Source organism: Miscanthus floridulus, chromosome 3 (assembly GCF_019320115.1).
Source record: "Miscanthus floridulus cultivar M001 chromosome 3, ASM1932011v1, whole genome shotgun sequence".
In the NCBI taxonomy this organism is placed as follows: Eukaryota; Viridiplantae; Streptophyta; class Magnoliopsida; order Poales; family Poaceae; genus Miscanthus; species Miscanthus floridulus.
The window spans coordinates 108783679-108807503 of NC_089582.1; the positions used below are offsets into that span (position 1 = coordinate 108783679).

The 23825-nt window shown below is 47.2% G+C and overlaps 1 protein-coding gene, 1 long non-coding RNA gene and 1 pseudogene across 2 annotated transcripts; 1 reads left to right on the top strand and 2 right to left on the bottom strand.

Annotated features, from left to right (window-relative positions):
* Positions 1-4436: 4436 nt before the first annotated feature.
* LOC136546417 (heat shock protein 90-5, chloroplastic-like) lies at positions 4437-9215 on the bottom strand (annotated as a pseudogene).
* A 5861-nt stretch (positions 9216-15076) lies between these two features.
* LOC136546419 (uncharacterized) lies at positions 15077-16650 on the top strand. The gene is made up of 4 exons (XR_010781351.1): positions 15077-15304; positions 15416-15714; positions 15834-15957; positions 16071-16650. It is a non-coding gene; the product is annotated as an uncharacterized lncRNA (long non-coding RNA).
* A 2496-nt stretch (positions 16651-19146) lies between these two features.
* On the bottom strand, positions 19147-23361 carry LOC136542050 (phosphatidylinositol 4-kinase gamma 5-like). The gene is made up of 2 exons (XM_066534312.1): positions 23120-23361; positions 19147-21655 (listed from the first exon to the last, which is right to left on the bottom strand). The coding sequence occupies exon 2, from the start codon at positions 21511-21513 to the stop codon at positions 19567-19569; it is 1947 nt and encodes a 648-aa protein (XP_066390409.1). The 5' UTR covers positions 21514-21655; positions 23120-23361; the 3' UTR covers positions 19147-19566.
* Between the last annotated feature and the right edge of the window lie 464 nt (positions 23362-23825).

The following is a 23825-nucleotide window of genomic DNA, read 5'->3' on the forward strand; positions in this document are numbered from 1 at the left end:
CAGGGCCTTCTACATCAGCTAGGGCAGTACCTCCGCGATGTTCAACACGCTTCACTTCGCACACCCACGTCGCCGGACGTGCCCGCGTCGACTCCGACAGTGATGTGTGATCTCTCATCTTTTTCTTCTCTTTTTGGTACTTGATGCCAAAGGGGGAGAAAATTAGAGGGGTCAACCGTTTTTCAACGCCATATGATTCTTCGCTGCTGCGCTTATGTTCAGATCCGATGAGAGTAGTTGTCAGGTTATGAGTTTGAGAGTCACTCAAAACTCTATTTTATGAAATTATGCTACTTTGTGACTTTATTTGCTTCGGATATGGACATGTATTTATGGTTACTGTTTTTAGCTTGTCATATTCTGAGTTTAAGTTATTTTATGTTCATATGATCTGCTATAGAAATCTATTTGCTACCTGACTGACATAGTCAGGGCGGTAGTGCCACTCTATTGGGCCGGTAGTGCCGCTCTCTGCTGTACCAGCCAGAATCTTGTGTGCTTGAACTGATATAACCTATCATATGCATCATGTTTATTCTTGTGACACTTTGTTCAGCACCCCACAGCAGGCATGGATGTAGGGGGAGGCTCCCATCACACCTAAAATGTGAATCATGGCCTTTTAGGCTAGTTTGAGAATTCAAATCTCTATTCACAGATTTAGGGAGAGGCTCCTACATCTATGATTCAAAAATCTTAGTTAGATTTCATATCATATGTAAGCTCTAATTGGGTTGTCATCAATTACAAAAAATGGGGAGATTGTAAGTGCAATCAAGCCCTATTGTGGGTTTTGGTATTGATGACCACCAAATTAGAGGACTAATGAGGTTTATCGAGATGACAAGCAGGGAATCAAAGAATAAGGATGATGTACAGGTTACAGGTGTCCTAATTACGAAAGGTGGCTAGACCCTGCTCAAAAGAGGTTTAAATTCTTTTATGTTTTGAATTTGAGTTTAGGGAAAGCCGTACTATTAAGAGGGATTTTAGGACAGTTGGTCAACTGTTGAACCAGATGCTCAAATTCACAGATCTACATCATCTCACCTAGTCAAAACAGGTAAACAAATTTTAGATCGTGTTACCTGTTTTGGCTAGGGCGGCAGTGCCACCCTGTTAAGAGCGGCAGTGCCGCCCTTAACTGGCCGTTGGACTCAAGGGTATTTATACCCCTCAGGCCTGGCCCACAACGGTCATCTTCTTCACTGAGTCATTCTGCTTGAGAAAAACAGAACCAAAGCTCACTCTCTCTTCTCCATTGTTGCTTCTCCATCCCTCAAGCAAATCCTTGATTCTAACCATCAAAACTTGAGAGAAAAGGCAGCAAAACTCGATTGGAGAGTAGATCCACTAATTCCCAAAGTCTAAGAGCATTTGGTTTACGTTTGGCCGGCGGTTCTAGGGTTTATTACTCTTGGAGCTTGCTCCTAGCCGGCTAGGCGTCGCCCTTATGCTTGCCAACTTGTGTGGTAGCCTTGGGAGGTTTGTAACCTCATTCGAAAGCTAAGAAATCACCCCTCACTTCAAGAGTTCATTCTCTTGATTTGAGAATGAGGGTAAGACAAGCCTTTGTGGCAAGCTCATGCCTTTTGTGGCTTCCTCAATAACGTGGACTTAGGCAAACCTTAGTGGTGAGCTGAACCATGGGATAAATGTTGTGTCTTGCGTGCTCCATCTTTACTATACTTGATGTTTACTTTATTGCTAGCTGTTGTTAGGGTTTAGTTGCTCGATTTACATTTGAGTGAAGTTTTTGTGGTATCCAGTCTTCGAACTGGATCTTGAAGTTATATTGCAGGATTAAGTAGCTAGTGGGGTTAGGTTCATATCTGTTAAATCTCAACTGTGTTAGATTAATTTTTATAGAGCGGCAGTGCCGCCCTCTATTCTAACAGAGTTTTGAGTTGAATTTTTATAGGCCTATTCACCCTCCCTCTAGGCCTTCTTTGTCTTCCTGTAGATCCTACAGATAGTACACACCAGACAAAGCAACTGTTGAGTCATAAAACAGTTCAAGGAATTCTAGTATTTTAGTTGACATAGCCCAATGCTCATGAGTCAAAAGAAAGGGGTCACCTCTTTTTCTAGGATAATTAGACTCAATGAAAGTATGAAAAGTTTCCTTGTGTGGTAGCAAATGCCTAAGCATCATATAGGTAGAGTTCCACCTAACCTCCATGTCCAATCCAAACTTCCTAGGTCTAATACCAGATGCCATGCAATAACTCTTATATGCAGCAACTCACTGGTTAGAAGAGTTAATGAATGATATAGCAGTTCTGAAAGCATCAAGCATAGGACTAACAGCAACCAGAGCCTCTTTAACAATCAGGTTTATGATATGACAAGCACAGCGTTGATGCAAAAATAGATCAGCACCCAAATACTCTCTAAGTATAGGTTTTGGTTTATCCATAGCTTTAGTATTAGCAGAGGCATTGTCCAAAGTAACAGAAAAAACCTTCTTCAATATACCATAATCATTAAGCATGTTACTAACACGTTCAGCAATGTTATCAACATTGTGTGATGCATCAATAAGCCTTAAGCCAAGCACCCTTTTTTCAAGTTGTCAATCAGCATTAATGTAATGGCCAACAACACTCAAATAATCTTCTTTTGCATTTCCAGACCAGATATCAGAGGTAATAGCAACAGATGAAATGGCATTACTCTTCAAATCATCAATCAAACGATCACATTTTTCATTGAAGTACTTAAAAAGATCTCTAGCTGTAGTTTACTTAGAAACAGTTGTGTACCTAGGGTTATGAGCAGTTTTTATGTAATCTTCCCATGCCTCAGTTTCCCCAAGACGGAGGGGAAGATCTAACCTAACAAGCAAACGAACAAGCTGAACACGAGCAACCTCAGTTGAATACTCCCAATTACGCATAGTACCGTCCTTATTGAAAGTAATGTGGGACTGAGCCATGCGACATTTCTCACACTTCTTAGGGCAAGAGTCTTGATGACGGAGAAGGTGGCCAGTCCCAAATCTAGAGTATGTAGAATACTCCTTACAGCAGTGAAGACACCGAGCGCCATACCTGACAACCTTACCATTTACCTTCTTGGTGAGCTTCTCGAAATCTTCCCAGCATACTGAGGTAGAAGGGCGGTTAGGCCTGTTGCTGGAGCCGTCATTAGCAGCGGCGTCGTCCTAGACGGCGCCGCCGGTGTTGGGGCATCAGTGTCGTCGACGGGAAGTGGGTCAGCAGCAGTACGGCCATAGAGTTCCTCGGCAGCACGACGGTCGAAGAGCTCCTCGGCATCCCCAGCGACATCATCCTCGTCGTCTTCGATCATCCCGCAGAGGCGCAGCTCATCGTTGATGGTCATGGAGAGACCGATGTCCTCCTGCTCGTCCGACATCTCGTCGTCGCCGGCCTCCGGTCCCTCAACGCCAACGCCTACCAAAACCAAGAACAACAAGAACACCTAGGGTTAATAGAAGATCATAGAGAAATCAAGAAGAAGAACAAAAACGAATAGATCTAGGGTTACGGCTCACCTCTCTTGACGGAGCACCAGAGACAACGGCGGCGACGACGTCGCGGAGACCCGACACCCTGGTACCTCAACGCATCAGAGCGGAGCCCCAATGATGCCAGACTCCGGCAAGGTCGATGAGAGCGACGAGACAGAGACGAAGACGAACGATGGTGGATCTCGACGAGAAAGCTACATCGATGGTCAGGGAGAAGGAAGAGTGGTGTAGAAGTGCCGAGTGCCCGTGCCAGCAACCGCCGCCTTAACCAGCCATCGGACGGCGGGAAGAAGAGAGGAGAGCGGCTAGGGTTTCAGTCGATGGGAGAGCTCGATACGGCCATGCGGCTGGAATGGGGACGGAATGAGCTAGGGTTTGGAAAGGTGGGGAACCAGGAGCGGTGGCTGGCTTATAAAGCCGTCCCACTCGACCCCTAGATCCAACGGTCAGCAGGCGGGGGGCTCCATCCAACGTCTCGAGGCCGTGTCGCCCCCGTGCCGGCCGTTGAAGTGGGTCGTGCCCGTGCCGTGCCATCGTGCTGGCATCGCGGCTCAGGCACGGGCACGGGGCCGTGCCGTGCTTGGCACGGGCACAGTAGCTGCCGGGCCGGGCCATTTTCGTACCGGGCCAATTCGTACCGTGCTCGTGTCGGCCCAGCGGGCTTGGCCCGTTTGGAAAACTTTACCGACTGACCCGACGAACTGCGGCCTTATATTAAGCAGGCCTTACATTAGGTCACCTTGATCTTTTATTCAAAATCAGATTTCTAACTTGAACCAAGTCTATTGAGAAATGCAAATTACAACATTGGACTAGTTTCATGCAATCCACCATACAATATCACTTATTTGGTACGTCAATATATTTCTATAAATTTGATTAAAAAATAAAGAAATTTGAATTAGGATAAAACCAAAGTATAACTTATAATTAGGACCGAAAGAAGTGACGATGTATCAAAAGAAAAAACATGCACCGTGTAAAAGTTAGCAAAGACCGGAGCTAGAATGCACGAAAGCACATAGGGCGTTTTTCATTGAATGGCTATAGCCTACAAAATTAATCAGCACAGCCTGAACCAGATCTACACTGAACACCAATGCTGTTATCAACACTGTATTCCTCTATCCTGGCTCTGGTTCGTACTTTTGTTATATCCAGTGCTCATACACCTCCATACAGAACTATCTAATCCTTCCACGGGTCGCTCTCTGTCCTCACTTCAGAGGGCTCGACTACCTCCGTCGTGGCACCTTCAGAAGAGTCTGCGTCAACGCTGGCGGTGACTTCAGCCTCCTCTGTCTCCAACCTTCCACATCTCCCGCCGAGGGCCATGGTCATCATCTCGTAGATCTTGCCTCCCAGCTCCGCTGGACTGTCAGGCTGGATAACACAAGTGAACAATCACGCTGCAGTCATATATTTATCAGGACAGTCATGGGCCAACAACAAGCATATAGGTTCGTTGCACTTACAGTATACCCGCTGGAGATAAGCGCGGCCTCATATAACAACTCAACTGCCCTCTTGGCTTCAGTACTTTCAGGCTCGTTTTTGCAAGCAGCCTGTGACAGTTTGCCGTATACATGAGACAGGTAGAAGGAACATGATAAGAATTTTGCACAGCGAGATTGGAGCATGCCAAAAGAACATACTAGATACATGAACTTTTAACAGATAATACAGTGAAGGAAAATCTTACGCTTAGATCCTTGACGATAGGATGGTCAGGGTTGATTTCAAAAATCCGTCTACCTCTCATGAACTCCAGGCTTGATGTGTCACCAAGTGTCTGTGCTTTCATGAGCCTATCAAATTTATAGAACCCATGTTAGGAAAATAAGGTGTTAGGTTAACAATCAGGTTTTATGGGATCTTAAATCTTAAATTACCTTTCCATGTTGGCTGACCAGCCAAATTTGCCAGATACGAGAACACATGGAGAAGAGCTGAGTCACTTCGAGATCTGGACCTTGGCGACTTTATCACCAAGCTGCTGTTTTATCCAGTCACATAGAAGAGTATACTCCTTCTTTCTTTCTTTCTCCTTGTCCTCATCTTCATCACCTGTACCAGCCAGTATGTATAAGCATGCGACATGCACGTTGCCAAACCTAAAGAGTTATACTGAATCACCTAACAACTCATATTTTATTTACCCAATTCCAAGTCTTCTTTGCTAATATCAACGAACTTCTTCTCTTTGTATGTCTGTAAATTCTGAATGGCAACCTCATCAATTGGTTCAATGAGGTAAAGAACCTACAGAACAAAGAGGAGCACTATGAGCAAAACTACAGCATCAGAGGAAAACTAGCTTTATAATAATAACAAGTAGTCCACGTACTTCAATATCTTTCTGAACCAGCTTTTCCAAGAAAGGAGCAGTCTTCGCACTCTGGAGACTATCAGTAGCGATATAATAGATCGCCTTCTGGTTTTCAGGCATGTTTTCTACATACTGATCCAGACTTATTAAATCGGTCTCATGTTTAGAAGAGTAGAACCGCAGCAATGGTGCAAGACGCTTGTGGTTTCCTGTGTCCTCAATGCAACCAAGCTTCATGAACTTGCCAAAGCTCTCCCAGAATTTGTTGTAGTCTTGCAGCATGAGTGACAACAAACGTCAACACAAATTGAATAAATCAAAAGTTGTGGATGGGAAAATGTTCATTCTTTACTCTGACCTCTTTGTCATCCTTCTCGGCGATCTCTTGAATCATGTCAAATGTCTTCCTAACAAGTCTCTTACACATAATTCTGACCTATAACACAGGGAACACAACTATTATATTCAAACATCAACATACATTGTGCATGCTATATTTCCTCCATTTGTAAATATACAAGTTTAGGATACTAGTTTAGAAATGAACTAATTAGCTTGTCCTAAACACCATACATTAAAAAACAGAAGAGTATTAATCAAATACACTATATGAGAATTATTTATCGGAACTTACAATTCTACTCTCTTGAAGGATATCACGAGAAACATTGAGAGGGAGATCATTTGAGTCAACACCACCTTTCACAAAGCTCAAGTATCTGGGAAAATGCAGAGAAAGATACATTCAGTAACTTAACCATGCCAACTGTAAGTGCGCTGAACTATTATAATGATGGGTGGGGGGGGGGGGGGGGGGGGGGGGGACATACCAGCTCGCCATCAAAATCATCTGATATGAACACTCTTTTAACATACAATCGGATGTTTTTGGTCTTTGGATTCATTATCTCCCCATTACTAAGAGGCGCCATCCCTGGGACATAGAGAACACTCCGAAATTCCACCTCTCCCTGTTTAGAATATAGATCATGTTCATATGTTTAATGTGCATAAATAAAAGAAAAAGAAGTAAACTTCGAAACCCCCCACACCTCTGTGGTGAAGTGAGTGTAAGCAAGCGGATCCAAAAACTCATTAAATGTCTTCTTGTAGAATTCATTGTACTCAATTTTCTCAACTTCCTTTGGATTCCTCATCTGCATGGAACAAATATAACCAACTTCAATATCTCCAATAGCAAATGGAAACCTAAGTCTGTAAATGTACTTATCTGACATACTTGACATGACTTAGCTAGGAATATTGAGATCATGATAGCACATAAATTGGGCTCAGCTTACCCATATGGGCTTCATTTCATTAGCCAATTCCCAGTCCCAGTACTTTCTCGGTTATAGTTTTCTTCTTTTTCTGCTTTTCACCCTATAACAGAAGAGGATACATATAGGGTGATACGGCAGTAACAGAGAACCAAACTCGAACTCAAATACAATTGCACTCAACAGAACTAACCTCAGTAGCCTCTTCACCTTCTTTTGATTCTTCCTCCTCTTCAACCTGTTCAGCCAAGGTATATAGGTATAGATGCAAATACAATAATTGTAGCAGAATTACAATAAACCATATGATAATCCTACCTCAACTGTTCTTGATTTCTCCTGCCATGTATATATGGGGAATGAGACAAACTGCGAGTAGTTCTTAACTAAGCCTTGAATCCTCGCAGGGTCAGCAAACTCGTATTTGTCATCATCCTGAAACAACAAGAAGGCAATAAGAATTCTGCTAGAGGGTAGAGATCATACAGAAAGAGTTTAAAGTTTCTTACTCTCAAATAAAGAGTAATCTGTGTTCCACGTGTCAGCATTTTCTCAGGATCAGTTTCTTCCTTGATAATGTAAGAGCTGCTGTCAGCCTCTGCTTCCCACACATACTGCTTATCTGCCTTTGGACTTTTAGTAGACACCACAACCTGTATGATGACAAAGAATATGCAAAGTTACTAACAAGATGTAGAGACATTTTCAGCATGCATAGCAACTGTAAGAATCTCTGGAATAATAGGTAGATTTTGGAAAGTAATGCAGGTTCATCAGCTGAGCCATATCATAGAAGAGACATTCCATACCCTCTCTGCAACAAGGAAAGCCGAATAGAACACCCCACACCAAATTGACCAATAAGTCCATTATCTGCACCAAGACCTTTGTTCTCCTGGACAAAACAGAGAAACCAAATTATTATCAACAAAGGAAACAATGGCTTCATTGTGGAACAGAAAAAAAAAATGTAGCTAAATGGTTAAAAAAGAAGTGCACCTTTAGAGCCTTCAAAAATTTTGAGGTGCCACTTTGTGCAATGGTTCCAAGACAGTCTTTGAGTTCATCTTTAGTCATTCCAATGCCAGTATCTCTGTGGCATTCACAAAATGGGTCTCAATAATGATTTTAATCACATCTCATAAATTAAAATGGTGACGACCATGGATTAATGAACAACTTACGTGATAGTGAGTGTCCCAGCCTCTGAGTCGGGTTTAATCGTTATCTCCAACTCATCACCATCAGCCAGCACAGAGGGATCGGTTACGCTGAGGAATCTCAGCTTATCCAGTGCATCACTCGCGTTACTGGATGGCAACATAAATTGTGTCAGAGTTCAGATGATCAGGAGGTGTAGAAATGCAGTTTGTGAATAGCAGCAATTCATCCATGGTCATAAGGACAAGTCAATTCAATTGTATACGCTGAGAAGATAACTGACCTTACAAGCTCACGGAGAAATACTTCTTCCTTGTGGCTGTACAAGCTGTGCACAATTAAGTCCAGCAAGCGGCTAACCTGCAGGGCAAAGAGAAACGCTACATAAACACAGAAGCGCTCAATTGCAGATTCCATGAAGTCTGAAGACAAACAGAATTCTGTTAATCGCGAAACACGATTTTGGCCACAGCAGAGCAGAGTGCAACGGCATACTGAATGCAGCACACAAGTGACAATTCATGTGACCCAATCCCAAATTTCACGAAACGAGCCAATTTCCCTAGCTCACCTCAGCCTGGTACTCGAACTTCTCGCCGGCCGTCTCCTCCTCGCCGGCAGGCTTCTCGGCGACGGCGGCGTCGCACCTCACCTCGACCATCCTCCGCCTCGCGGCCTCCCATCTCACCCCTACCGCGCACCTCGCGGCGGCACCCCTGCCCTGCGGCACGAGCGCGGCACGTGGCAGACCCCGGGACGACGGGCTCGGCCGCAGCGCCGGCGCCATGAGGTGTGGAAATATATACTGAAGACCGGGGACCAGGCGCTCGCGGCTTGTTCCTGCGCGCGCGTGGTGGTTCGGTGTGACGCTTGGGGAGTGACGAACGGATAAGAGCTGGGGTTTATACGGAGGGAGAGGGAGACAGGAGGAGTGATGGGGGGTGATGGGGTTTAGGAGGGACGGGAGGGCGAGGAAGGAAACGAGACGAGGCGAGGCGGGGAGCCCGGAGGCTTCTAGAATCGCGTAGGGCGCACGGGGCTGGCGTGTGGTGTGGGGCGTTGCGTGCGGCGCTGGGCCGCGCGTTGTGGTGCGCGCGTGGCTGCGGCGGGGCCGCCGTCGGATGGGCACCTCGACGGCGGGATGGAGTCTGAGAGGTTGATCCGTTGTCTTTCAGGCAGCGATGTCGTTAGGGACGGTTGAGTCAACAGTTGGACCCGTCTGTCAGTGGCCACAAAGAATTTAAGGCTGCTAGTTTGTGGGCTGAATACGGCTTCAGCTTGTAGACGTCATAGCGGGCCTGTTCCGTGTGCTATCTGGGCTGCACACTCGAATTTGGTTCACTTTGCACGCTACTGGACTACGGCTGGGCTCTTCTTATACGCGAATCTCCTCTCCGTGAGCCCAACAGTAGGATTCCCTTAGGATTTTTCATCACCACGAGAAAAACACGAGAGTATTTGACCTTGGCCCCGTTCACTTCGCTGAAAAAATAAGCCGAAACATTGTTCCGACTGATTTGTTGTGAGAGAAAAATAATGTTCCAGCTGAAAAAGACGGATTATAAGAGAAGCGAACGAGGCCAAAATTGCAAAAGTTTGTTTTGCTTCCTCATCAACTACTACAAAGGTGAAAAAGGAAGAAGAGGAGATAATGCCTTCTCCTCCATATCCTAATACATTTATTTTCTTGAATTTGCAGCAAAACGGATATTATACAAGATTTAGATGCAAAAACAAACATTTTAGGTTAGATGTCAGAAATTGTACCGAGTTGGGTTGGTCAGAACAAAAGCGAACTTAAATAGTTGGATAATACATATTTACATGTACTTTTTTTTTACGATGACCATAAGAAACTTGCTCTTTTTTAATAGAGACACTAAAAATGCCCCGTATCTAACAATTATCAAGAAAAATAGTAGTCAATGCATGAAAAACTTGACACAAAGTAATTACAAAAACAAGAGAACATCAAAAGACCAAACTAATTGTCTTCTTCATTCGAATGTTTGATGCCCGCTAGAGCCTGGAAATCCCATGAAAAGCCATGAAGGGAAAAGGACACCTACATACACCGTGGCCATTGAAGGCTTTGAATACCGCAAAAGCCACCTGTTGTTGTCAGTGAGATCTAGCACCATGAAAGAACATGGGCTGGGGCAACACCATGGAGTGTAGTAGGACTACAATCCTTCCCACTAAAATTATCAAATAGCCGGTACAAGAAAAACTTGACACAAAACAACCTACAACAAATAAAAGAACATCAAAGACCAAACTAATCGTCTTCTTCCTTCGAACGTTTGCTGCCCGTAGAAACCTATAAATCGCACTAAAACGCCAACAAAGGAAAGGGACACTTACGAAAACCCTAGCCATAAACAGGCTCCGAATAATGCAAAAGCCACTTGCCGATGGCAATGGCATCTAATACCCCTAAAAAACATTGGCTAGAGAAACATCGCTCAAGCAGGCTTATAGTCCTTCACCAAAACACAGGGTTGGAGAACTCGGACCTTGTCACATGACAGACCGGAAGAAAGATGTTGAAGTCATCACACCGAAAGCCAACCAACCTGTCGGTGTTTCGAGTAAACACCAACTCGTAAATATCTAATATTGCGCATCTAGCTCGGATGATGTGCTAAGAGGACACGAGGTTTATACTAGTTCGGACAGAACGTCCCTACGTCTAGTTTGTTGCTGCTGCTCGTGTTACTAGCACTGAAAGTTCATAGTAGGGGTTACAAACGGTCGAGAGAGGAACATGCCCTAAGTCTCTAGTGAGAGGAGCGAACGGGTGCCGAGGGATCGGTAGCCTCTCGGTTGTGTGCTTATGTGCTCTAATCGGTTTGGGGTTTGAGTCCGAATCTGTGTGATATGTTGCGATGCGATCGATTCGAGTCCTCTTTCATGGGACGCCCTGCTTTTCTTTTTATAGGCCAAGAAAAAGCACAGGATACAATCGAGGGAAAAGAGGAGAATAAGAAGGAGAAGAAGTCCTCCAGGATCACTGGGTCCTTTTCCTTCACGTGGATCCCACTGACCCTTTGGACGTCAACAGAGATAGCTCCACATCGTGGCCCTGTCCGTCACTGGCATCATGCCCAGGCATCGTCTCCCGGTCATGGTGCTCCACTCCATCCTGGCGGACGTCGTGGTGTCTGACGCGTCTGTCAGTGCCTGTACGAGGGTTAGACAGAACAGCACTGGTACGCCCGACGCTATTCCTGATGTGATTCCCCAAGTATGGCCCGTCATAGCCACGGCTTATATCGGGCGTGCTGATCACCTCCCTGATGTCAAAGCTTTGACCCAAGCCCATTCGCTTAGACCTAGAGTGGTTGGTGGTGGTATGGGTCTCCGTCGAGCGAGGTAGAGCGCAGACCCAAGGGTCGGGCAAGGCGGAGCCCGCGGCCTCTAGGTCGGGCGAGGCAGAGTCCTCCCCTAGAGGCCATGAGAGGCGGAGCCCGCGGCCTCGGGGTTGGGCGAGGCGGAGCCCGTGGCCTTGGGGTCGGGTGAGGCGGAGTGCTTCACTAGACCCTAGAGGCGAAGCCCGCGACCTCAGGGTCGGGCGAGGCAGAGTCCTCCCCTAGAGGCCGGGTGAGGCGCAGCCCGCGGCCTCGGGGTCGGGCGAGACGGAGTTCTCCCCCAGAGGCCGGGCGAGGCAGAGCCCGCGGCCTTAGGATCGGGCGAGGCAGAGTCCTCCCCCAGAGGTTGGGCCAGGCAGAGCCTGTGGCCTCGGGGTCGGGCAAGGCGGAGTCCCCCCCAGAGGCCGAACGTGGCGGAGCACAGACCCAAGGGCCAGGGGAGGCAGAGCCCGTGGTCTCAGGGTCAGGCGAGGTGGAGTCCTCCTCCAGAGGCTGGGCGAGGCGGGGCGTAGACCTAAAGGTCGGGCAAGGCGGAGCTCGTGGCCTCAGGATCGGGCGAGGCTGAGTCCTCCCCCAGAGGCAGGGCGAGGTGGAGCTTGCGCCCCTGGGGGTCAGTTGGAGCTATAGTCGCGCTCTTGACTACCCGGACGTATCAATATTGATGGTTATTAGCTCCTCCTATTCGGGTACCCTAGTATTAGTCCCCAACACAACCATCTGCCTTAATAAACGCACCAATTGCCAAAGTCCCGAGAGATCCAATAGAACAAACCCTCAGTAGCCCTTCGTGAGCACTAGATCAGACATCGTATAAAATTCATATAAATTTTGTTTTAACTGATATAAAATCTAGTTTAGTATTTAAAAAAACCATATTTTTCTATGTTAAAAATAATTTTTTTATGAATTCTCTAATATTAAATCAGATTTTAGTATTTTGAAATGAATATTCGTTTCAGAAAAATATTTGGATATTTTAAAAAATATATATTTCTATAATTCTTTTTATAAAGTCTAATTTACCTCCCTAAATTATCGCAAAAGTGAATTTACCTCCTATATTGCTGATGTGGAGCCACATAAGACGGCTGGCGTAGCACCAGGCCGCCATGTCATCGAAGACCACTCCGAGAGGTAAATTGAACGATTTTATAAGAGTTAAAAAGTATAAAAATCTGATTTTTCTAATTAATGGAGATAAATTGAAATAACGCAATAATAGCTTAGAGAGAACATATGGACCTTTTTAAAAAAAAATATGGACCTTTTCCTTTACTATAATTTGTCAGCACCACTTACGCGCCCAGCAAGACGCTCGCGCCACGCAGGCCCAGAAGGCATGTATCCCAGCCCAGATAGGTTGACCGGCCTAAGGCATAGGACGACGTTTGCGGCCGGCCTCTAGCGCTGCGCCGTTCCGCTTCCGCCCGCTCGGCACCAGACCAGACACCGCTGCCTCAAACACATGGTCGCGGTCTCGCGGACCCGTGCCGGCACGGGCACGGGCACGGGCGCCCGTGCACGCGCGCTAGCTGCCATGCTGAAAGTCGTGTGCGTGCCCGCGCCCCGTCAATTCAAATCAAAAACGAAAAACAAAACGAAAAGGCTGCGCGCACCAGCAGGCCCTCGTCGACCCGGCTCCCTCGTCCCTGTTCCGACGCGGCGTCAGAGGCGTCGACGCCGGCACGCCGCACAACTGGACTCTCCCCGACGGCCGGACCTTTCCGATTGCCGTGTGTGCGCGTCAGCGTCAGTGCGTGGGCACCGGAGAACGGGCTTGAACTCCTGCCACAGACTTCACAGGCAAGACGTTCCTCTTCATTTCAGTGGTCGCCGACCGTTCCTGACAACGAACGAGGCCGTGCGCACATCATCGGAAAATGCACTCACATGCTTCGAACCCCGTCTGGTGCCGGTCGCCGACCGTACAGAGTCGGAGCGACACCGACACGGTGACACGAGCAGAGGACAAGCAAGGCCCGCACAGATCGGTGGCCACTTGTGATTGCTCGTCCACGCTGGCGGCAGTCTGCAGTCTGCAGCGCCCGTGCGGCCACACAGGGTCAAAGATCTGGGAGGCCCCAGGATCGCGCAGAGAGGTGCTGGACTGGAGCACCCACTAGCCGATTCAAGACAAGCCGGACAACTGCCATGTGGGGACACGTTTCGAGCCGACCCCACGTTCAGAGACTCGGGCTAGGTGATCCGGGGCCCTGGGGCGGTAACCCCTCGCACCCATTTTTTGTAATCCGGTCAGCACGAGTGCGCGGGCCACAGTATGTTTGGTTGGCTGATTCATATTGTTAATGGTTCATAAAGAAATACTGCTGGCTGCTTTGTATGAGAGAAAAATATTGTTTCAGCTAGAAATTTACGATCGTTTACGATAAGCCACAGCCAAACGAACAGGCTGACAGTTGGCGCCAGATCTTTGACCGACAGGGGACGCTCTCAGCTGAGGTCGTGCAAACAAACAAGCAAGCACGCAAGCATTAGGCCCTATAATAAAAGATTATTACTGCTTACTAAGGGCAACGAATCTTGACTGTTACGTAACGTGGCCTCACCACTTAGGTAACCTCAAACTAAACCTCCCCCGATCAGCTTTATTAATCCCTCTCGATCTCGCTCACCACTAACCTCTCGATCTCGATCAGCAGATGTAAATGAGGCAAGATGACCGTTTTGTTTAGCTCCGTGTCGTGCAAGCAATTAAGCGCAGATTAGCTTGTGCTCCGGATCGGATCTGTGAAGGAATCCGAGACCGCAGCTAGTGATCTCCCTGCATGCGACGACGCAACCCCCAATATTTACTGCCCCCCATGACGGCAAGGCATGAACACAACACAAGGCTCGTGGATCTGAAGACATCGCACGCTGGACAGTGGACACATACATGCATGGAGGCGGCAGATGTGCGTGCGTGTACATGCACTGCATCGGCACTTCGGCAGCAGACGTACGCCTCAATGCGAGGGACGGGCTTGAAGGCCGCGTCGGTCGGGGCGAGTGGCCGGCCGGACCGGAGCGCCGTGCGCGCGCCGGAGCCGGGGATCGGTTTCCACCGCCCCTCCCGGGGCCGGCTGCTCGATCTCGGCTCGCGGCCTCACGTTTTGGCACCCTCCATGTGCAGCGCAGGCCAACCAGCGAGCGCGCGCGCGAGGACCACCGTGCTGTGCTGTGTGTCTGCATCGGTGAGCGAGCGCGACAAGCCGCGGATTAAGAAAAATGGAAAGGCACAACGCCACCAAGGACGGATTTGGTATTCTAGAGGGGGCCTGTCAGACGGGGATTTGAATACGCAGCAGCGCCTGGCTTTGACTAGCATTTGCGGCTCTGCCAAAGTGCCAAGTGCAGTTTGTTCAGCTTCAGCAAATCGGCAGCAGCCTGCTGCTTCAGCCGAGCTGATCACTGACACTGTGGGTTCAGTTCTTTCTGTAACTGCAAGCCTGCTGGTGCTGCGGCCTTATAAAACCCTGCACCTGCCACCTAAACCTCTCCTTTTGCTTTGATCCTGGTTCTGAATCCGCAGCAGCTCCTTGCAAGTTGCAAAGCGGCTGTGCTCAACAAGGGTGCGTTTGTGTGTTGAAAGATGAGGTGCGCAGGTGTTTTCCTGGCGCTTCTGCTCTCCCTGTCCGCGCTATCTGCCTCCACTGCCGAAGCACACAAGGTTAGTGGGTGGAATCTTGCAGCTGCTTCAGTACATGGTACTAGATCACTTGATGATACCAGTCAGTATCACCAGCGATAATATTCTCTGTTTCTTGTGAGAAAATTGCAGGACCGATTGGACGACGCCCCGGTATTGTTAACCGCCGGTCGGAAATGGTTGAGAGGACGCAAGACAATGGCAGATGCCCGGAAGGATGAGGTGGTGGAACAAGGGAAGGGAGCCAAGAGCACAGGTGCAAACACTGCCCATGTCCATGGAGCGGAGAAAACTGTAGAGGTTACCGTTGTCGGGTTGGGTGGTGAGAGTGCTGGGCGCAGGAGCGTCGGCAAGAGCAAATCTGCCGGCCTCGTGCCGTTCTGTGCCGATTACCGCACGCCGAGAACTCACCCACCAAGGAATAACTGAAAGTAAAGCAGGCAAATACTTCTTCCTGGTTCTAGCCTCTGATAAACTGATCAACTAATCTCCTACTAGTATTGCTCGTGCATTGCATAGTGAAGCGTAACTGCTGCCTTTCTGAATGTAGGTATAGATGTATAGCATGGACACTGAGATTTGGATGATGTACTGAAAGTCTGAAACATGTCGATTTCGTTGTTGCAGGAGCAAATCAGGAAGCAGATGCACCTGCTGAAGCTGTACATGAAACGGTAAATGCACTGCCCACTTCACTCCGGCGTTTCATGCATTTCTGCAGCACACATTTGGTTTACTACCGTCTGCTAGCTGTGTTTGCTTATACCAGGCTGCAATTTGCTTTCAGGGTAAAAGGAGTAAGAAGGGCTCGGTAACCCATGCCACGCTCCAAGCATCAAAGCATGGCGGTGGCGGCACGGATTATGCATCGGCACCTGAGATCCACGTCGCCACCGCCCGATCAACAACGACGCTCCGCTGGCACTGGGTGAGCTCGCCGCCAAGACACCTTAGGACTTCCGGCTCCTCCGCCTTGGGTAGCTCCGGGGGCATGAAGAAGCTGAATCTTGCATTGCTTCATTCTAGATAGGAGTACATCTGAGTATCTGACCACAGTAGTCATTAGCAGAAGATGGTGGTTAGCTTAGCTAGGTAGGAACTCGCTCTCCACGCCACACGTAGCCCGTGCTTGACACTCATGGAGAAATCTGAGATCATTGTACTGGGCAATTTTGGTTGTAATGTGCTTGCATGGAGAGCGTCTGTAAACTAGTAGTCAGCAGCGTTTCTGAAGTTGCAGAGAATAGAGACTGGTGGAGAATTCAGGCTGCCTTTTCGGTGACAGGAGCTGTTGTTGGACACTTTTCCGGGCCCAAAGCGACATGTCAACGCTTCGGCCCATCTTAAGAGTAGAGATGCAACAATGCAACATGGCCAGCCCAAGGTCTTGCGGACGCTCCCGGCTCACATACAATACAAATACAAACAAGCGTTAGCTGCAAAGCCAATCAGAGCCCTAATATTTGCTAGACAAAGGAGCACGGGCCTAGGTATCCATAACCTTTTTTTTTACAAAACCAAGCGGTAAAGCTTTATTGATCAAGAATTGTTACATCATTTGAAAGAAGGTCAACAATAAAGCTAGGGGGATCATCGTCCCAAATACAATAATTTTTGGAAATCATAGCACGCTTCGCCAATTCATGAGCCACTTGGTTTGTTTCCCTTCCGCAATGCTCGATGGAGATCTACTGGAATCCTAACCAGATTGTATTACATTCATCATATATAGCCAATGCTGAATTAATATTTGCTGAGCAAATTGTTATTTAAGTTAAATTAAAAATGGATTATGGCAAAGGAACAATAGCATAGAGATAAAACATCGACTCAAATTAAAAAGAAGCTACAGATTCTCATTATGGGATGGGTTTAATTGGAGTGAAGGGTCATCTGTTTAGTACTCCCTCCGTTCCAAATTATAAGACGTTTTGCGGCTTTTCTAGATATATAGCTTTTACTATACGCTTAGATATACACTATCTAAATTTATAGTATAAGACAAAAGCCAAAACACCTTATAATTTGAAGCGGATGAAGTAAAATCTAAGGTAGGGGACTGTTCCGAGGTCAGGTTTTGAGAAGATGTCCTCCAAAGGCTCAATATCCAAACATGTGTGTAATATTGCTCGGTACAAATATGCTAAGGTGCCAACTACTCTTGATATTGTACCTCTAAATATCCCCAAGAGATGTTCACGCCGTTTTACGTAGGTGATACTAACATGATACGTTTGTTGCACAATATGACTAATGAGGATTGGAGTTGCTTTTGGTAAATGCCCTCCTAGATCAGTTTTTTTTACAGATTCATTGGATATATCAATGGGCACAATTACAATCAACAAGGAACGCATCATTCAAGATTGTCAATTACTCGATACAGTTGCAATGTAATTCTTTCCTTCCTTTGGATGGTCAAATAGTGCTATATTTGAGTTTTGAGTTGATTTTCCAAAATATTTATGTTTAAATAAGTGGTCTGATTCTTTTTACAAGAGACGAAGCCAGATTTGTTTTCTTCATTAAAGAAAGGTTTGAATCAGATAAACATATGTAAAACTCACAAGGTTTCTTTCATGTTGCTTCCTTCCGGTGCTTAGATGTTTTTGGCTCCCGGAAGGCCGGAAGGAAGCTTCAGAGTCTCCGTGGTTCGTTTTCGTGGTCATGGCGGCCCCTGACAGTCAGCACCGCGCCACGGCATCACCCTCTGCCGTTGTCATCGTGATCATGTAGTTGGGGTCACTGGCAGAGTGAGAGGCACCATCGTAATCGTAGCCACGTTCGCTTCTCTTAAAAATAACTTGTTCGACTTCTTTTTTCAGCCGAAACAGTACTTTTCTCTCACAACAATTCAGCTGGAAGCCTGGAACCGTGTTTTTCAGCCAGTTTCAGCCCAGCGAACGGGGCTATTGGCATTTTTCAGCTTGTTTTTTTAGCCGGAATAACGTTTTTCTTTCGCATCATATCAGCGTTTTGGTTTTTTTCGGCTAAGCGAACGGAGCCGCGATCTGTTAGCTGCGGCCAGCGCCCAGTGGCCGCCGTAGCGAAGCGGACCAGGCGACCTTTTTGCACTTTATTAGGGCCCACGTTGGCTCCGGGATAAGGTGCTGCCTGCGTGACGTGGCCAATGACAACGATAGAGGCAGGCGGCGGTCGGGCGGTGTCGCTCGCAGAGTCGCAGAGCTCGATCGCAGTCGCGGCGGCAGAGCCACTGGGTGGGTGCCGGGAGACACCTGTGGGCTGTGGCTCCCCTTTGGACTCGGCAGATGATACTGGCATACTGCACGCGGGCGATAGACGTCGTCGTCTTCCTTCCCCCTTCCGCCCCCAGATCGGACTGATTATTCTCTCGATCAGCGACAAACACAGTTTTATTATCTCGTGTTTTTTCGCTTGGAAAATAACACGCACTACGACGGACTCTGAGACCGACTGGCCACCTAACCTGATTGCGAATAAAAGGGGCTCAAAGGTCACTTATGCTATGGATAACACCACGGTGACGAGACGAGACGAGACGTGCAGCGGTACCATCCGGAGCCCAGTCCATGCTGCTGGCGATATCAGAAACACGTCGCAGCAGGAAAACTGAGTCACAAGACTGGCCCTTTTCCAAACTATATCATGGAAATGAAATTTATAGCACCAAGTGGTCAAATACCATGCGTGTTCGGATGCGCCCCACGCTGAAGTAATCAACCAATCATGAAGTACGGGCAGCACATGGGTACTAGATCGTTCATTGCATCTACTGTATCATTCTTTTTTCCAGCGTCCAGCACGCAGGCTCCACAGAATCGAAACATAAACATATTACTGATACAGGCAGCAGATGATATTTATGCATATACTCCTATATCTATAGCAATATCATATCATAGTTCATATTATGGTAAGCGTCTGCAAAATGGTACAGCGGCAAAGACACAGAACACAGGCGATGCCAGCACGCTCACCACCATCAGGTAACGACGCCCGAGATCGAGCCCGAGCCCGGTGCTGCGAGGCAGTAGGAGTACTTAATATATACATACAAAGAAGAAAAGAACAACGCATCTAATATGTCAAACACTATGCACAAACACACCACTCTTCTCCTGCAGGCTCATCTCATATGCCTGCCATGGACGATCTTATTCTCGGACCACCTCTACCGGCTCCATACACCTACGAGCATATTTTATAATAATATACCTGCTGGCTGCTGCAACTGCTGCACACCACACCTGAGCTCGAACAGAAGTACCTCCATTACCTTGGCGACTTCTCTTCTACTACTTTCAAAACTCGCAAGACGTGCCCAGCCTCGGCATCGGGCGCTGGCCGACACCAGCAGTGTGCTTCCGGGTGCGGAAGGCACCTGGGAGCAGCTCCTGGAACTTGTCGAGGAATGCACTCCACTCTTTAGGGCTCATGTCCGACAGCTTCACAAAACTGGCGCTGGGCGGGAGCAGCTCATTGGCACTCCTGCTCCCGGACTGATGCTCACTAGCTTTGCCACTGTAGTTAGTTCTACCTGTCACTTTACCCTTCGGAACTCCTCTACGGTAGGGTTTAGATTTCCCAATGAAGCCAAGCCCCTTCATGGACGACGACAGCTTGGAGATAGAAGGAATCTTCTGGGGCAATGCACTGGTCAAGATGTCATCATCCTCGTCCTCCTCAGTCTCATCTTTGTCCTCCTCATCACACTCATCTAGCTTGGATAGTGGATTCCTGGAACTTGCCTTCATGCTGCCAAACTTGCAGAAAGCTGGTGGTTCAAAGGCATCTGCATCATCCTCACTGTCAAGAAGAAACTGGGTGAAGTCATCATCGTCATCTTCAACTCCGGCTTCGTCAGGAAGAAAGAACTCTCTTTCCTTGACCCAATTCCTTGCCTCCATGCAGAGAAGTTCAAGCTGACTTGGTTCCTCTTCTTTTGCAGTGAACTGCCTGCTCATCATGTCTCCTATCTCGGAGAGGCAGAGACCAAACGCTGCAGCTTCCTTGAGAAATACTGTTGACAGCACCAGCACCCTGAGACATGCCTCTCGTATCATGGGTAGCTCCGTGCGTAGCATTTCTGCATCTTTTACAGGATCAAGCTCTGCAATGTATTCAAGCTCCTCCTCGGAGAAGGGAACAGAGGCCTGCGGCCAGTGGATCCACTCAAAGTAAGGGTCTTCTAGGCATTCTGGAAGGCAAAGGCCATGGTCAATAGGAATGAGTTCCGTCTGCTCTCCAAAATTGTCAGCCCCAGGACCAAGCTTCTTGACCAGAAGATTTCCAGCATGCCTGTCAGTGTTGAAGATTCTAATGTCAAGAATGCCAATCCGATGCACTGCAGATACAGGGAAGCTTGAGGTCCCGTGGTCACTGGCATCAAAATCATGAGGAATGAACTCCTGCAGTGATGCAATCTTGCTTACAGCCTCTGATTTGTTGCAGAATACTTTACTTTTGCAGCCAACACAGTCATTCACATTGAAGATGGTGTGTGTTATCTTGACAAGCATGGTGGGAGGAACATTTGCAAAGTGATCATAGTCGAGGAGGTAAGCAGCAACCTCTCTGAAGCCTGTCTCACCGACCCGCACAGATCTTTTCAGGCCTGGCTGTCCCAGAGCCTTCCCCACAAAACCTTTTGGATTGTTTGGGGCAAATGGTTCCTCGTCAGTTGGCTTGACAATTGCAACACACTCTCCCCAAATGTTCTTGAAGTAGTAGGCACCACCCATCCCACTGTTAACAGCAACTGGGTCAACACCATTCCTTATGGCTTTAATGACATCCTTAGCAAGCTGCTTCATCCGAGAGGAAGGGCTTGAACAGCCAAGGATTTCAATGGGCCCGCTCCGGTCTCTTTGCCAAACATCCTTGCCAGTAGGGGAGAGGCAAGGTGTGGAATTGCTTCGGTGAATCTGATTCCTTTTGAGAAGCAACGGTGAGTCATTGCGAATGCTGCTAAGATCATTATTCAGAACCAGGTCACCAAAGGTCAATGAGCTCTCATCAGTGGGCATATTGAGGGCTATCTGTAGCTTCTTTTTCACAGTTTGCACATTTTCTCCTCTCTCCAGCTCGATGCCAAGGACAGACCCATTGTCAATTTGGACAAAGACTCTCTTCCAGCTCAGCTGCCTGCCCTCAGTTCTGCTACCTCCAGGATATTCACTACTAAAGCTCCGATCCAGGACTGCCACAGCCATCTGTGTCTGAACAGGACAGTCCAAATCCCTGGACATAGAAGAGCTAAAAGGAGCTGGCAAGACAAACTTTTGCAACTTGCAGTCAGCAGTCTTTGGAGAAGAGAAGATGTTTTCACCACCTCTGCATCAACTGAAGCTCGATATCACAGGACCACTGACTGATATATATATATATATCCTGGGAGGAGAAAAAGAGAAATGAATACTATATAGTACAAAACAAGCTTCCATGCAATGATAAATGTAAGATTCTAGACAAAGCTAGGAGATAACAAAAATGTGGAGTGGTTATAGATGTCTGATACAAATGGATTAGCTAGCATGTAACATACTGACAGAATATATCAAGTTACTTCCATAAACGATATTCTTTGGATCATTTCTTTGCTCATTCCAATGCAAGGACTAAGTTACAGTACTTTGCCAGAGTGAGGTAGCATAGTTTCACAAGTTTATGCCCGATAAACCTATTCACAACTGTTGACCAGAATAAGTAGTAGATTATATTGAGTGTTGCAAGTTTCTGACTGCATTTCAAAACAACTGGTGACAAGAACAAATTGAAGGATAAGAACATTATAACTATAAATGTCAGTAAGCAGTAAGCTTAGATCTCAATCTCAGGCAGAGAGTATAATCAATTGAGTGGAATTTATAACATCACACATGTAAGCATACCCTTGTCTTATTCCTCACTAAAATCTAACGAAATAACAATTAGCTTCTCTTAAGGAAAAATAACGACTTGAAAACGGAAACTGAGATCATTTCCGCCTGTTTTGGTACAAGGTGACCAAATCTCATGAGAATCACATAGGTTTGTAGTATAATCCAGTGATTGAGAGAAAATAGCTACTAATAATAGCATCAGTCCATACAGGGATAGGCAGATTTTGCATGCAACCAGAAATGAAGTAGGATTTATTAATGGTGACAAACTAAATAAGGACTCCAAAGTTCAATTGATTTAAGTCAACATAATGCAAAGAACAAATCGATTCCCCGACGCAGATATTAAAAAAATCTCTTTAAGAGAAAATCCCCTTCGCTGACCGGATGAAATTGTTCAAACAGCTCACACGGTTTCACACCAGTGAGAAACACTCAGTGCGAAGGAGGGACCTAAGAACACAGACTCAAATGCATTTTTTGACTGGAGTCTACGAATTCCTGACGACTGAACCCGATAAATCCACGAGTAAACAGCATTAAAACACGAGCTATGCAATAGATCCTACGCGTTTGATAAGAAATTATACGAGACCCGAATCCCACATATTTCCAATTGAATAGCAACACCAAAAATCAGAGACCCGAATCCCACATATTTCCAATTGAATAGCAACACCAAAAATCAGAAAAGCCAAAACAGGCAGCATGAACATGTTGAGACCCGTTACCATTCACCAACGAAAACTTTGAGACAGCGCCGGCGGTCTAGAATCACGCCCTGAATCGATAGGGGAAGCAAGCGACACAAAATCAGTGGCAATCCCAGTCCCAGGCGCTCATTTCGATCAAACGCCTCCGCAAAATCCGGAAATTTAGCGAGCCCGCACTAGCACCGCCTGCTCCCCGCTGCGGCTCCCGTCGAATGACATTCATCACAGGCCGAGGACGAGGAGCTGGCGTGGGGACTCACCGGCGGGACGGATCTGGGCGCTCGCGGGCAAGGAACGGCCACAGCGCCGCCTCCCTCCTCCTGCGGCGGCGTAGATCCGACGTCCGGGCGCGTCGCCGGCGCAGATCCGGCGGCCGGGCGGTGCGCCGTACGCGTCCCACGGTGGCGCGACCCGGTTCCTGTGCCTTTTGTTCCCTCAGTGGTGTGTGTGACTTGTCCTTTTCCCTCCGGGCTAAACTCGTCCTGGGTCCGAGAGACGGGTTAATCTGATAACCGCGGTTAACGAGACTCCTCCCCGCCATCTTATAGCCTCACAGTTTTGCGCTCGAGACCTTGCAAATTCTTGTATTTTCTGGAACGGTGCTCTTGTCTTCAGGAGTCACGACAAGGAAAATCTGCCACTTGCACATTGTGGTACGTCGCCCGCTGTGTTTTTTTTTTTTTGACAAACAGCACTTTTTATTATTAGCAGCAAGCACACGACAAGATTGAGGAGATTAAGCTCCGTTCAAGGTTTCTGTGGGGCGTGAGCATGATGTTTCGAGAATGTACAGCTCGGAATGTGTTTTCTCATTGCTTGTTTTGCAAGAGAATGGTAAAAGACACGAGTTTGATTTTTGGAAATCACATAATGTAATTTATTTAAGGATGTATAGGTATCATTATCTGTTTAGTTTTTTCCACCCTGTTTATACTATGCTATTATGTTTTGGCGTTGTCATATCTT